At 35.8% G+C, this 16,774-nt stretch overlaps 2 protein-coding genes across 2 annotated transcripts in view; both read right to left on the minus strand.

Annotated features, from left to right (window-relative positions):
* Positions 1-293: 293 nt before the first annotated feature.
* Positions 294-16,774, minus strand: part of LOC110376160 (uncharacterized) — a 59,767-nt gene continuing 43,286 nt past the window's right edge. The window contains exons 3-7 of the mRNA XM_021334545.3: positions 11,661-11,796; positions 5,143-5,276; positions 4,729-4,914; positions 3,792-4,005; positions 294-1,853 (exon numbers count right to left, since the gene is read on the minus strand). Of these exons, the coding sequence (XP_021190220.2) occupies positions 1,705-1,853; positions 3,792-4,005; positions 4,729-4,914; positions 5,143-5,276; positions 11,661-11,796 (819 nt within the window). The 3' untranslated portion in view covers positions 294-1,704. The remainder of the gene's footprint in view (positions 1,854-3,791; positions 4,006-4,728; positions 4,915-5,142; positions 5,277-11,660; positions 11,797-16,774) is intronic.
* Positions 7,126-8,145, minus strand: LOC110376161 (brachyurin). The gene has a single exon (XM_021334546.3). It carries the CDS (start codon positions 8,127-8,129, stop codon positions 7,260-7,262), a length of 870 nt encoding a protein of 289 aa, XP_021190221.3. The 5' UTR covers positions 8,130-8,145; the 3' UTR covers positions 7,126-7,259.

A 16,774-nucleotide genomic window follows, 5' to 3' on the forward strand; every position in this document is an offset into this window, starting at 1 on the left:
TGGTTATATACACTTAAAGTTAACCTACGCCTATAAAGCCACTTTCTTAAATTAATAATTGTTCATGAAATTTTAGATCAATTATTTATCTAAGGCCTCTTTGCTACCGGAGCCGAAGAAATATATTTTTTAAAGGACACCACAAAAAATAATATTTTTTAAGTAATGGAAGAACACACTAAATCGGAATAATAAGTAGGAATAATAAGTAGGCAGCCCCACAGTTTTTTTTACAAAAAATAAGATATTTTTTAATTTTGCCGTTAGGTATTATTTGAATTTTCCCGGTAGTTTTTCATTTGATTATTTTGCATAAAAAAATAAGCAACTATAGGTCAGTAAAATAGAATGCAACGTTATTTACTTGGATAGCAACGTTACCATGTTGTTATGGTTTACGTAACACTATAGACATTATTAAGGTTCGTATTTCCTATACGAAAAATAAACACAGGTAGCAGGAATTAAGAACAATTCATATCATAAATAAGTACCTAGTATAGAATTTTCTATATATTTAGAATAAATGCTCTTGTTACGTATGCCTATACCGTACCTCATTCTTAACAATTTAAATAATTGATCCCACTTGATTGCATTGGCAATAGGCGACCTATACAAGATGGGATGATGACTCAATTGTAATTTAGCGATGTTTTAACGTATCACAACCCTGGTGGGTACGTTATTGTACGTTTTAAACGTACTATTCAGGAAAAATGCTGTTTCCTAAAGTTGGAAATCCAGATCATTTTGCTTTTGTCGTTTGGTCATGATCGTAGACTTGTATGTTCCAAACTCGTTTTTATGGTAGGTATCAGCTATGTCTGTCATTTATTTTATTACTATATACATAAAGAAAATATGTATGTATAGGTAGTCCTTATTTTTGGCAGACCTGTGCATGAATCTGTAGTAGATTTCAGACACCTTTACACTTGTAACGTAGGTACGTAGGTTTGTGGGTATCTGGTTTACGAATACGCTACAATTTAAAACGAGGTGCGTTTTTGTCGCATGCCATTTCACAATTCGACACAACCGATTGTAACCTATCGAAAAAAAGCGTTAAGTTGTCAGCAGATCATTGTTGTGGTTCTCAATATTTCGATAAGTAGGTAGTATTGTGTATAATCCGATTTCTATTCATAATAATGAATTGTTATTATGTCACAAATCACGTACTATCTAATTGTACAGCTCAACATAAGACACTCAAGCACTTCGGTTTCTTAAGTAGGTAGATAATATCTAGAGGTGGATATCATCATAGAATCATTACATCACACACAATCATTACTTAGAAATAATGTTCTCTCAAGGAGATGATATGTCATTAGTTTTGGCGACTTGAAAAATGTCTAGGCACAACAATGGCAATCCTCACACTCGTTTTGTTACAGTATTTATATGTGTTGCATCCATTTTTTATCGGCAAGAATCTGGGGCTAAATCTCATGTATTTACGTTTAACCTTTAAGTTAACTGGGCTCGAAGTTTTCTTTGATTGCAACATAATAAAAAGAACCGATTGATATCAACATAGTCTTACAATTACTTAATCAATCTAAATAATTTGTTTGTGCCTGTACACGATTAGCATATTCACATTTTCACTCACGCGTTAAATATTATGTTAAAAGTATTATGAACATTCTACATATTTTATCACAGCCCATTATTTAATTTTAACGACTTGTCCTATCAAGCAACCGTGAGCAAGCAAATTAAGATAATACACATTAGAGTTGAATATAGGTTTTTAGACTTTCTGGGAGTTCCTGAAGTACTGGAGTCAGCCTTTGTGAGGTTGGCGGATGGCTGAGCTAACGTTGAGGGCTTGATCACGTCAACTGGAAATACAGAAAAAAACATTATTACAGAATAGAATAGAATAGATTTATTTATTTGCATAAAATGTAGGTAATTTTACAATTAGGTGTTAGGTACAATTTTATTTGACCCGTGTGTACATTCTGCCAGAATGGCATGCAAAAAATAGGACTTATACTATAAACATATAATCTAGGTATCACTTATAACTATATTAATTTAATCTAAGAACAATAATACTGTAAGCTAAATTGAGTTATCATTAATGAAATCGGATACAGAGTAATAGCATTTTTTAATAAGTAAATTTTTGAGTGTGTTTTTGAATTTTCTTAATGGTAGCTCTTTTATAATTTTTGGTAGATGGTTGTAGATTCGAGGAGCCATACCCATGACACTCTTTGTCAACAAAGAAGTTTTATATTTACCTAGATATAACTTATCTTCATATTGAGATCTTAGACATGTGGTTCTGTTTCTAGACATCTTTAAAGTCGGGAATAGGTGGTGATTAGTTTTTACAAAAATAGCTATTTCCAATATGTAGGTATAGGCATGGGAAAGTTAAAAGATTATATTTTTTGAAAGTAGGTATGCAGCTGTCAGTCACTTTGAGATTAAAAATAGATCTAATACAGCGTTTTTGCGCCTTAAAAATATTTTCTCTCTCGCTACAGTTACCCCAGAATATTATTCCAAATCTCAAGACAGAAACAACTAGACTATGGTAAGCTATCAATACTGTTTGCGTGTTAACTTTTTTAGATAAGCTATACAAAGCATAAGCAGCTGAACTAAGTTTTTTACAAATGTTATCTGCTTGAGTTTTCCATGTCAGTTGACTATCAATCGTAATCCCTAAAAATTTTGCTACGTTAACTTCATCTATTGTTTGTCCATTATAATTTATATTCATATTTGTATTTACTATTCTTTGATAAAAATGCATTACTTTGGTTTTTTCTAAATTTATAATTAAGTTATTTTTTTCCAGCCAATCAATAAATTTTTCAAGCGTACTGTTAACGTTATCTTCATAGGAATCTTTATTGTGACATTTAATTATTAAAGTGCTGTCATCAGCAAAAAGAACCATAGGATTTGGCATTTGGTTAGGTAAATCATTCACGTACAGTAAAAATAATAAGGGGCCGAGTACGCTACCCTGTGGGACACCAAATTTTATATTTCTTCTAGATGAAGCATACTTTTCTTCTTTTTTCGTTTTCTGACTGACTCTAGAAATTTCTGTAAATTGTTTGCGTCCTTTTAAGTAAGTTTTGATGAGATTTAGCACATTTCCTCGTATCCCGTATGTTTCTATTTTCTTTAAAAGGATATCATGATCCACATAATCAAATGCTTTTGATAAATCAGTAAATAGAGCACATATCGGTATTTTTTTATCAATATTTGGCATTATGATGTTAAGAAAATCAAAAATAGCCATATTAATATTAGTGTTCTTCCTAAAACCTTTCTGCTCATTACATAAGATATTAAATTTAGTCAAGAAGGCATATATTGCATTATAAATAACTTTTTCTATTATTTTAGAAAAAATTGAAATCAAGGAAATTGGTCTATAGTTTGAAATCTCATCTTTGGCGTTTTTTTTATAGAGTGGCTTCACCTTAACGATTTTAAGTGCTTCTGGAAATTTACCAGCTGATATACAGCATTTATTATATGAGCTAGTGGGGCTGCTATATAGCTACTGACATATTTCACAGGTACATTTCTTATCCATTTCTTGCTTCTTTGTCAAGCGGTATTATTTATGATCACTGACCGCGTCTGTTCTCCAATGCACTACTTATAAAAAGTATTCTTAGGATAATACTGCCTATAAAACGTATAAAAAGCTACGACCTTAATATCGAATCAAACTGTTCATGATCGGTGTTAGGTTGATGACGGTTTTTTTGCAGTGATGTGGAATCTATTAAAAATCTTACCTATAACAGTATCGTTTCTAACATCAGCGAACTTATCCTCGATACTCCTAAACTCTGGTATCGTGCTGACACAGGTGATCTCAAGTCTTCCCGTGGCTACTATCTGCAGTTCTGACACGGTGACGTAGAGGTCCCTCTTGCCAGGCTTACGGCTCTTGTGTCGACTGCTCATGTGGATCACGTTCAGCTCTTCATGTTCTTTTATTTCGGCCATCTGGAAATGTAGATAAATTGATAGTTAATTAGGTATGGAAACTCATGAATTTTTTTTTGGTCTTATGTCTTGATATGAAGTACTTATAAGTTCGCGGTTTCATTATGGTCCCAGTCAGAAGGCAACTACCTACTTGCTATACCCGAAAAAAATATGTTAAAAGTAAAGTTCCCCTTTTTGAACTTTACTATTCGTTCTTCCTTTCTTGAAACTCAAATATTGGCCACTCAACAAAATTATCTTGCAAAAATATTTTGTCTACTCCTCACCGCTGGGATCGCTTGACGTCTGAAGGTGGATTCGTTCGGTGCCTCAAGGGGTAAAACACTAAAATGGAAGTTCTTCCAGCATGTATATTTAAGGTAAATAAGGAAAAATATTCCGTACATACGTAAACGTGACGGTGGGTAGATGTGCACGTACAAACATAATGGTTAATTTGCATAAAAGTAATTTCCTTGCGCCCAGCGACTTACCTATCTAAATGTATGTGTTTGTATGTAAACAAAATATGGTTCGCGTCATTTTAGACTGAATTCAGAATTTAATTAATCTCTTGCTGACGTACCTTTATCAAAGTAGTTATTAATATTCAACGTTAAAAATCGAATGGATTACAGGAACAATTACAAAATAGGAGACTACATTTTCGTCTGCCTCATCTCCCATGTAAAAAGTAGAGCAAAACCCTATACAATGTGTAACCATTTTATTGATAATCACCTGAGTTTCCTTCAAACTGCAGCCGGGTGGTCTGGTGGCGACGTGGGAGGCGTGAGTGAGAGTCAACAGGGGGGGAGGGCTGCTGAACCCGGCCTCGTACTCGAAGGTCCTCTGCAAGCCTCGGCGACCGTTGCGCTCGCTCATGGGCACGCGGAACTTGTGTGAGTGGGCCACTAACTCGTCCATCTGGAATTTTTAGAGACTTGATTTAGTGTCTATGATAACAGCTCCAGAGAGTATTTTAGTATACTTGGTCGGTCTCGTAGAAAATAAAGTTCCCTGTTGTGATAAATAGGACAGTAGATACTCTATCTTTGAGCACAGCTGGCAGCCCTAATATTGTAAGATACCAACTTTTTAAAATAATAATACATGTTAGGCGTATTGGTTGATTTAATTAATGGTAACACCTACCTTTCTTCCATTGATGAACCATGTTATGTGAGGGGCGGGCAGTGCGGGTGCTGTAGTGCAGTTAGCGCGCAGGGTCTCCCCGAAGCTCAGGTAACGCGTGGGGAAGTCGATCCTGGGATGATGCTTCTGAGGATCTGACAAGGAAACAGGCTTTTAATCGGATCGATGATTTACAAAGCTGCGTTTAAAAGTTAAATGTTTCTAAATTCGGCTTATGTGGATATCCCAAATCTGGGATCCAAATTATGTAGGTATACCGGCTGCGAAACAAAGTAGAGATAGGAGAATATTGCTTAAATTTATAGCATAATAATTTATCATTTTAGATTTTCTAGGTAAATACTTATACTATTTATTGATGTGATATCACACGCCGACGACATCGTCCTGGTTAGTGAGGACGGACCTGAGATCCAGAGCAGATTGGGGAGTTGGCAACAGAGACTGGAGAATGTTGGCTTAAAAATCACCAGAACCAAGACCGAATACTTGTTCTGCGATTTCGGCGGCCTCTCCAGTCCTGAAGCCATAGCGCTTGATAACGCACTTCTTCCAGTCTGCTCCGATTTCCGGTACCTTGGTTCACTTATTCAGGGCGATGGCGAAATAGATCGGACAGTTACGCACAGAATTAACACAGGATGGATGAAATGGCGGCAGGTAACGGGAACAACTTGTGACCCTCGTATTCCCCTTAAACTTAAGGGGAAAATTTACAAGAGTATGGTCAGACCTGCTGTCTTGTATGGATCAGAGTGCTGGCCCACAAAAGCGACGAATGAAAGACAATTGCATGCGGCAGAGATGAGAATGTTAAGAGGTATGTGTGGGGTTACGCGAATGGATAGAGTGAGGAATGAGTATATAAGAGGAAGTTTGAAAGTGGCGCCGGTATCAGAAAAACTGCGTGGAAACCGGCTGTCGTGGTATGGGCATGTGATGCGGAGGAATGAGAATCATGTTGTGAGGAAGGTGATGAGTATGAACGTGGACGGATATAGTGGAAGAGGAAGACCAAAAAAACGATGGATGGATTGTGTGAAAGTAGATATGGTAAGAAAGAATGTTACTTGTGAGATGACGGAAGATAGAAGAGTATGGAAGAAGAAAACATGCTGCGCCGACCCCAAATGAAATTGGGATAAGGGCAGGAGGATGATATGATGATGATATGATGATGATATCACTGTTAATACTGTTATCCTTTTGTAGAGAAAATAGGGATTTTCGAAATCATATTGTTGACAAAATACCTAGGTACTTATTAAATGATATTACAAAATTGAGATAAAACATAAAATCCGTCGTTCCTAGTATTAAATCTCAATATTGTAATATCATGAATACTACCTTTATTGACAACATGATTTCTAAAAGCATTTTTATGAAAGCAAAATGTATGTCAGTCCCCTAGCAGGTGGATTTTGTGTGTGTTTTAAGCCATTTCCATGAAATTTCACACTAGTCCCAATGGACAAAAGACTCATTTCATGCTTCGTAAAATTGCTACTGTAGGTAGGAAATATACTTTAATACCTGGATCGGTAAAAGTCGAAATGACTAAAAATACTAAAACTTAATGTCTTGGAAAGTGTGCCGATTTTATGTTGAAAAATGGTGAAATAAAAGGTTGGTTTTATATTTTAACATTGAACATTTTATTATCTCCAGCCCCTGCTCTTTGGTCGCAATTGATATGGATCTCTGACATATTGGCGGCCGTCACATCGCTTTATCTTTTGTCCCGAACGAGTCAAACGTTGGAAAGTTTTAAACTTACGAATTTAGGTTCACATTTCCATAACCAAACCTAATTTACAAAATGAGAGAATAATAATATCAAAATCTGAACGTTCTTAAATCTTGAATTCATTTCATCATAATTTAAGTATCAATGACAAAGAAGCTATACGAGAAATAAAGACAGTCTTCTACGCTTCTCACTGACAACGTGCACAGAACATATAGATTAATTGAACAAACTTCATGATTACAATATTTAATACAATAAAGAATCCAGGTTCATCATAAATCTATCAATGATTCTATGTTTTCCATCCGAAGCAGTATGATCGAACACCAAAGCCTTGATTGTTTCTTTAACAATATTGTTGTTTTTATAACTGTACCCGAATCCAGTCGATGTAACTGCTCACTCTTGCAAAAGCAGAAGGATATCCTAATTCACATCCATCACGAGCTACAAATGAACTCACTCCGATTAGAACTTGCTGTCCTTGAACGTTCATTGTCAACGGTCCGCCAGAGTCGCCTTGGCAAATACCAACCTGCCCGTAGCCGTTCGTGCATATGTTAGAATCAAGCACTAAATCTCCGTAGAATGATCGACATGTCTGTAGAGGTATCACTTCCAGCTCGACATTTCTAGCCATGGTATTCGTGGTGGGGTTCGTTACGTCTGAGTACCGTCCGTATCCGGCAGCAATGACTGTCTGGTTAGTATAGTCCATGTGTAAGAGCGGCCCCGATGGCAGAGCTATCGGCTGGATATCAAAAGCAAGAGGAACTTGAACTGGCAAATATAACATTGCAATATCGTTGGCGAATGTTCTCCAGTCATAGGTTGGGAATACGGCAATAGCAGATGCAGGTACTCTTACGCCTCCATGGAAAAGGAATTGTGAGCCCAGGACGACGGTGATTCGGTGTACTTGGTTAAAACCGTCGAACCAGCAATGAGCCGCAGTCAGGACTCTATTTTGAGAAAGTAGTGACCCTCCACAAGCTGACGGCGAAGAGAATCCAACGATATCAATGAGGAGTCCGGCAAGATAAGGATGAGCGGAGATAGGTGCTATAGCTCCTCCGACGATGCGACCACTTCGTGTGGGATCCTCCAACTGTTTAATCCTCTTGGCATTTTTGATGCCAACTTTCTGATGCCATCCTAACGGTTCGTCAGTTGTTGTTCCGTGGGTCCACGAGGACCCAACGAAGAATAAACAGATTAAGAGAAGCGCGCGCATTGTGGACGTTTGTTGTGAGCCAGGCTGGCACTGGGTCTTTATATGGTTAAGTTTATCTGTCTTAGTTTTTAACAAAAGCTGATAAACAATAATTAAGCCGATAATTATTTTATTACCCTTGTTTTAAAGAATTAACGGTCTAGAATAATTGATTGTTATTTGGACGTAATTTGGAAGTTATTTGGAAGAGGCATTATCTGTTAATCTCTGGATTAATGTCCGATATGTTTTCGAATGAAATCTCCTAACAGCAATAAATGAGGATTAAACCTTGGTTTTAGCAGTAATTTCATGTACCTAGTGTTGAAAATGCGCAGTAGAGTTTTATTATATAAAGATAGAGTTTGATTATATCATAGGAGAGGTGATTCACTGGCACTGATCACCGGCTTGCGCGTGGCAGTAAACTTTTAAATGCTTTTTTCCTTTTTCAAGCAAATTACAAGTACCTATGTACATTGTATCTTCTTATATGTAAAAATGAATTCGTTAGTCTGACTAATCAGACGAGAATGGCTGGACCGATTTGGCTTAAAACGTTAAAACGATAAGAAGATCGCGGGATCAGCTAGTAGTTCCATAAATTATTCTCACATGGTTCATTTCCATTCTGAGAGAAACCTAAGAAAAGTTATGGTATTATTTGTTTTTAAACTTCAAACTTGTCAAAAAATATTTTTCAGTTTCTTACTGTTTGTACAAAAATTATGTGAATATCATATAGGTATATTATTTATAAAAGTGATATCAATCTGTATGAACCTGTCTTATTTGAAAACTAATAATGAACCAATAAAGCATTTAGGTATATAAACACAGTTTTTAAGGTTATCTTAAGAAGCATGACCATTTATTTTGCATTTCACAATTGAATCCCAAGGAGACGTTACAGAGCTTCAGGAAATACTTAAACAAAACAAGTTTATTAGGCACTTCTGAAAACAATGCTCCCACTTTTCGTCTTAATAATAAAGTACATAGCTACACGCGTTGATAGACTTAAATCATAAATGTATCAGCGAATTCAACCGATTAGATACATCATTCAACTTTTATTTCTAGAAAGCACTTTATCTATACGTTTTCAGGAACACTAAGTTAGACTCTCGATGTTCCCTTTCACCTGTAATAGCTGTTGATTTACTACCATTGGCTGAGGTATTTCCTTCCCGAACCTTTTCAGTGCTCGATTAATCATTTATTACGCTGCAGGGTTCCAAATTACGAACAATTTTGGGGTCTGCGGCTTCAACGGCTATCGGCCTCTCGATAATTTTACAATAAATCCGGTGAGGAAAGATTCTATAATCTATAGAGCGTAGGTTTTTATTTCAGCTTGCTTCAAAAGAATTAGGTCAATACTGACTTCACAAAATTTAGGTAACCTTAAATTTTCTACAAGGTAGCCACATAATATATCTGGGTTACCTTACAGACATACGTATAAAGTATAAGGGAACGGAAACGGATTCTCCTCAATAAAAACGAGACCACGATATTTGTTGCTCGACCCCGGACTTGATAAATGATCGGAGAGGAGAAATAACCAACATACATTTCTTTACGAAAGAGAACAATAATTTTAACAATGTTTTACAAAAGGAAACGTACAAAGTGATATTTTATTTGCATTATGCTCAGAGAATACGAAAGTTTAACTGGACCGAGCATCCACTTTAAACAAAATAGATAAAATTTTAAGAAAAAGATAAAATGCAAGTAAACTTAAGTAGGTATATGTTTATGTCTTGCAGACGCCGCATTTATTCAAGTCAGAACTAACCGAATTTGGTCTATTCGGCGAAACCAAATTCAAAACCTAATCAACGTTCCATTTCTGATTCGAAATAGCTCCATTTCATTCAGCTATTCGTATCTTTCAGGCTGGATTACTTGAACGTCTCGTGTGTTTAAATTTGGCTTAATAGTTGACGTCATAAGGTTTAAAATGCCATGGGATTGATATTGTCAGAATGTCAGATTTTAATGGTGCGTGTTATCTTGTTTGATATGCGTCTCACGCGCCGGCCGATGTTCATCGTGCATTCTAATAGATCGCTAATGATGATGTTTTGGCCAGTAAATGAATACTTTTACAGGCGCCATGCTTTAGGAGCGCAGGTATCTCTAAAGTTTTATTTGTGTTCAGAGTTTCAGGGTGGTTTAGGGAAAAGCAATTGTTTGTCCCTACTAACTACTTACTGATTAGAATTTCTGCCGAATTGTTGTTACTTTAAAGTTAAATTGTATAGATAGGTAGTTTATTTTGCGGTAGTAAAATAGTAGTTTAGGTTTAGAAGAAACTACAACGTTTACTAAATAAGTACATAGGTAAAGAGACGCATGCAACAAAATTGTGAAATCATGTCAACGTTGATAACAATGTTTATTTATTGATTACTTATTTTGAAACAGGAACCAAAGCGCTATGCACGATTATTTAAAAATAAAATATTTGTTAAAATAATTGATTAAGAATGTCTCTGCATCTGCCAACTTTAAACAGAAACACAAAGCAGAAGAATAGACTAAATTAGATTTCCTGCTGACTAATTTGTTATTAAATAAGTATCCCGAATTCTATCTATGAACTCTCAAACTTTGCAAGTGAAAGAAAATATAGTCTAAATTATTTCCGTCAAGGGTCAATGATATCGGTTATTTCAGTCTGGGATCGATTGTACGTGGCTAGTAGATTGTCGACCGAAGACGCGACGTTGCAATTTGTGCCGTGATGCGTTGACGTTCATTTGTCTGCCCCATTTGAGGCACGTGTGAGCTGAATTTCCTCGAAATTCATTGTGAACAAATTGACTTCATTAATTTCTGCCTCATCTTAGAAACAACGGAGAGCAGTTCAGTGACGATTGGTAGAGGAGGGCTTTCTAATTAAAATTTCAAATAGGTTCTGATGGCATTTTGTTAACATGTTAAATGTTTCACATGTTAAGAGGACGAATTGGAAATTTTGGCGCCAAGGATCTCAATTTTTCTCAGTAAATACAAAACGGATCAAAATACAACTTGGTTACCTGAAAGTTCATGATATAAACCTTATTTTGTTAGTTGTAGAAACATGATTAGGTCACTTTTATAACAGAGAAAAATATATCAAACATACCTCTTTTTAAAAAGAGATTCACATATTATGGGCAAACGGGACCGATTAAAGCCTCTTAACTTTTTTAGTAGTTGAGTATATACATACTCTTTAAAATTGTAGTAGGATTTTTTATCAAATTATCATTTCTAAATATTAAAATTACAAAACCATTTTGTCGCTTACGACTTTTAGTTATAAGCTAGCGCGCGTATTGTTATCCTCGCGCCGCTCAGACGCTCCGACCCCTTTTGGCGCCTTAGATGCGCGTGCCGGTTATGGAATTATTGTTGACCACTTCCTCGCCTTAAATAAAATCAACGGACTTATAGATAAAATTAAGTTTTTGTTACAACTTATCGATTAATCACCCTTTACTAACACGTACGTACGAGGAAATAGAAGAGAATCATTAACAAAGACAAACTTACGGAAAACTGTGAGTTGTTTTTCTGTTGAGGCTTTGGTGAAGATAGGTGTGTCGAGTGACACCTCGCACGAGTAGCTGCCACTCGCTGCGAAATCCAAGTTCTGCAGGATTATAGAGTTTTCCGTAGCTAAGGCGATCTGAAATGAAGGATACAAGTCAATTAGCTTCACACAAAGACAACCACTGAATTGTAAAACAATTGTACAATACATGACCCGGTCATTAAGCAATAGATTGAAACAGAAATTAACTATAGTTGTACATATTTAAGTATTGCCTGAAGCGAGCCTGTAAATGAACAGTCGTCGGCTTTCACATAGAATGCTACAATTAAGGAATTAACGATCGTGAGTAAGTGGATATGTTTATAATCATCATAATATGCTTGGTGTATTGGGAAATGGCAGAGGGGCTGACCGAAATTTAGGTCAGCGGGGACTAAAATATAGTGCGATTCCAGATAGTACGAGTATGTTTGTGTTATTTATTTACACACCAGGATCTATGTAAATATTAGAGTAAAATAATCTGCACTCTGTTTGTCTGTTGAAATTTCTGGATATATGGATTTTTTAAATGGGTTTAATGGGTTAGCTTATTGTCGTTTCTCCTATTTATCATACGCCAGATGAACTACAACAATAAGCCATTCCAGGGCACGCTGAGTGACCTTAAAGTTTTGGACCAAACCTACGTTTTGGTTTCGGCTTACGGTTAAACACCCTGGTTCTAGGCAGTGCGTGATATACGATTTAAATGTTTCAGGCAGTTTTCCGAATGCCGCCCAGTGTATTTTTCTATTCGCCTCCTTCTTGATGTTATGCATTGTGGATTTGTACAGCCAGGCTTCAATCTGTCGATCCTTCCATTTGCGATGGTTGTGTAGTTGCGAATGGCGGCGAATCATTATGTTTAGAGAAGTACTTAGCACAATAAATAAGCGGTCGAGTACCATTGTTTTTATTAGTGTCTCGTAGTTTCCGACTGTCGGTCCCTCCCAAAACTTTCGCCACAAAAATAAACGCTAATTAGGTAGTTGCAAACTGAACAAAAATTACAAATTTTAAACAAATAAAATAACAAAAATTTTAATCAGAATGCACAAAGGCGTAATAATAGAATGGAAAAGCTTTGGACGTATTTTAATGTTTTATAAATGTTCTGCTTTTGTTGTAAACTGCAATATTTATTCGACCTCTTAATTATATTAATTAATTTAAACAATGTACCGTACCTAAATGTTACCGACTCACACACGCACGTATAAAGCACAGCGTAGGTATGTTAAGTACGGCGAGTGTAACAATAGCAGATTTGTATCCAAATATCAATGGGGTAGAGAGCCGTAACCTCGACTTAGGCAGTTAGGCCTTCAGACAATTCACTGGTATATTCACAATTCGCTAGATTGACCTGGCAGTGAGGTCGACCTGTTACGCCCTCCTGCAGCGGAATGGAACGAGCAATGTGCATGCAATGAAACCTACCTTAGGCACGCCGAATTAATTTAAGTGCGCTTTTACATTAGGTGCATACTGCCTGCTGTTAGCACACGTTACAGCCTTTATAATAACTTTATGCGGCGAAACTATTAACGTATGGAAAACCAAAGGAACGCTTCGTACGTAATTGTTTAATAAGATCGTGTGTGGGAGCTTGTTATTGAGTTACCCGAAGGCGTAGGTTTTTTGTTATTTTTATCGTGCAAACTGGAGGCGATTAATCATTATGGGTATATAGGTTGGGTTGGTATTGCTAAAATTACAAACAAGAAGTCTCATATATAATGAAAAAAGGGAATAATAACACATTTGACATCACATCACACACTAGTATTATAAAAGTGCAAGTTTGTGAGGAATGTGTATGTTTGTTACTTCTTCACGGGCAAACCAAGAAACTAATTTTGGTGATATTTTGCCATAATGTAGACTTTACGTCATAATTACATACAGGTTACTTTTTATTCAGGTGCGGGAAGCAGTTCTTTTAGGACGTGGCTGGAACGTCTAGCGGAAGCTACTTATATAAATTATTTAAAATATCGAAGAGTAGACACGAACACAGTTGAAAATGTAGCAGCTTACTGACATAACTCTTGGCTAAAAAGTATTACTCAACTTACTACTAAAAGTATTAGTATTACTTAGTATATAATTATGTACCTATTTACCTAAAGATACCCAAAGTAAATCTAAACTAAAGCATAAATCGTTACGTAACCTTAAAGATCGAAAATTACATTTAAACTAAAGTTAGGCCAAAATAACTCCATACAAAGCCGCGGGAAAATAATATTTAATAATGAGAACCTGAAACTTTGTAAGCATTCTATACAGTTGTGAAACAAGTTATGTTAAGCCTACACTTTACCATGGAGTTTTTGTAATTTTGTTAGCGCGGCTTGTGGTAAGTTTGGTTTCGGAAGTAAGGAAAATGTGTTACGTATCCTACGTAAGATTTTAACCCTTTCTCATTCTTATCAGATTTTTTTATAAAATAATTATGAGCCATACTTTACAAGTTCCCGGACTCCACATTTTATTTTTATCCACTTTTCAAGAAAATACCTTCTAAAACTGGAAAATAAAGTCGAGTGATTTTGCGAAATTACTTCGTAGCTACTGTGTTACATCCCACATAAATCGTGGGATGTCGTTTATTAGGATACGAGAACAATATCCCGGCTGACTGGCTTGAACCGTCCACAGAAAAGCGTTTAATTCATTACGATCTATACAATTAGACGGTGAACTAGCGAAAAGGCAGGAAAACCTTCCTGTATGGTGGCCATGGCTTTCTATTCATTGAGGAAAAAGCTTTTCCGAATCTATGTAACGTATTTACCATTCATGTGTGTTATTTGTATGTTTTTTTTCTGTGCCATGTGAAGGTTGTTGGTAGATTTTTTTATAGGTATTTTATTTCATGTTTTTCATTTGTCCATGCATAAGGCCCGATTAATTTACAATCAAATGCAGTCATGCATGTCTTCTTAAGATAAGATGTTCTTAACATTTATAAATAATAAGTGTTATTGGACAGGACTTTAAACGGCAGATTGATAAAGACCGAGAGGTATGAATATTGGTATTGGCACTATGTACATACCTACTACATACCTACCTATCTACCTATTAAAATATCATATAGATACTCGAGCCCTGCTGTATATCTAGTTTAAATCCGCGCAAATTGACTCCGTCCTGTATATATTCGAAAGAAGATGTTCTTTCTAACGGCTACCGAAAATGTATTGGTGATGTTCATCGAGTAGGTATCGACACGGGAGTGTGAGGTAACCTCAGGGTTCCGGCGATGGCTAGCGACCTGCCATTATTTATGCATCGGCGTTATCTCCACCCAACATCAATTGGTGGGTACGGCCATAAGCGGTTATTGCTGATAGCAACCCATTGTGACACTATACACATCTACACTACATATACATACACACCTATAAATAATTTTCCCATTTAAATTTAGTAATTGAAAGCCGCTGATACCAAAAATACGGCGGCATTTTCAGACGTAATCAGATTATTTTCAATATGAAGTTTCTATTTACGCTGAATAATTTTAAACGAATTTTCAGGTCACGAGTTCTGAGCCTGTGTAATTGATTTAGGTATGTTTTTATTGACTTTTTAAATGTCATGAAATACCCACGTACTAAGTATGTTTATTTTTTATTCTGAATAATAATTGTCCAAGGTATGCAATTGCATAATATTATGTATCTAAGTCAGCCATAGAAGTAATAATTTACAGATAAAATAGATTCTCATTAAAAAAAGACAATACAAAGAACTGCATCATATTGCGTCCGTGAAATAACACTCAAACTCAAACCATAAATACTTTATGGTCTATCAAATAACAATGTTGCACTTGTATTACAGCTCAACATTCCAAACTTGAATGTGGGAAGTTATAAACAACAAAATAGGCGAGCTACCGAACACTTGGTAGCAGAACACTTGATCAAACTAAACTCAAATCGTGTGGTAACCCTACAGTAACGTTGACCCGGAAAATTAACTTCGCCCGCGCCATTACCCAACCAGCACCTACGTCTGTAAATTTTTAAGGTACGTTCACATATTCAGGATCGTTGCAGAAAGTGAAAAATATAATCTGGGTAATCTTGAGATATCGCTTATGATATTTTGTAACTACGGTCTTATAGAGATCTGAGAGTATGAAACTATTGACGCTAATATACATATGTAGGTACTAGGTGAGCATAAGTGACTTGTAAATATGTCCTAGCTAGACAGATAAAATGAACTCAAATAAATAGATAACAGAATAGCAACGGCGTGAATTACCTAGAATTCGAAACTAATCTTATCTTTTTAACATTTCATTTATTGCAAATATTCTTAGACAACTAACTAAATGGGCAAATATCGGGGTTATTCCCGCTCGGTAACACCCTTTCATCAACACTGTTGACGATCGGGAAAAAAAAGTTTCGTTCGTTCACAGTGTTGACGAACGCTACTTATTATTTTAGTGTAAAATGGTTATTATGCACATGATAAGGCCACTTTTATTTTCTAGTTAGTTGTGTTTCAAAAGATCTAACATAATCTATTAAAACATTTTAAAAATCCATGACAAGTCTTTCCATATTTTAAAAATAAAAACCAGCGTTCGTCAACACTGTGAACGAACGAAACTTTTTTTTCCCGATCGTCAACAGTGTTGACGAAAGGGTGTTACCGAGCGGGAATAACCCAAATATCGGATGAGTTAAAATGATTCCCGTTCATAAGTGCTTGTAAAAGCCTAAATGAAATAAATGATTTGAATTTGATATTGAATTCAGTGGGTAATTCACTTATTAAGATGATTAATTTCAATATTTAAATATTAATTTAACAACGTTGTTTAATCCAAATAGAGGTTTGTAACGAAATATCTACATTTTGTATTTAAATGTTGTAATTAAATCTTACACGTCAATGAATGTAGCGCTGCTCATAATTGGCGGTTGTATCTCACACAAAATCTACGTTGGCAATGATTAAAATGTTTTCCGTTTTAACATTGCGAAATATTGCAATCAAATATTGTCACCGATTTAATTCCAGTTCATCGATCCAGCTG

Source organism: Helicoverpa armigera, chromosome 13, assembly GCF_030705265.1.
Source record: "Helicoverpa armigera isolate CAAS_96S chromosome 13, ASM3070526v1, whole genome shotgun sequence".
In the NCBI taxonomy this organism is placed as follows: domain Eukaryota; kingdom Metazoa; phylum Arthropoda; class Insecta; order Lepidoptera; family Noctuidae; genus Helicoverpa; species Helicoverpa armigera.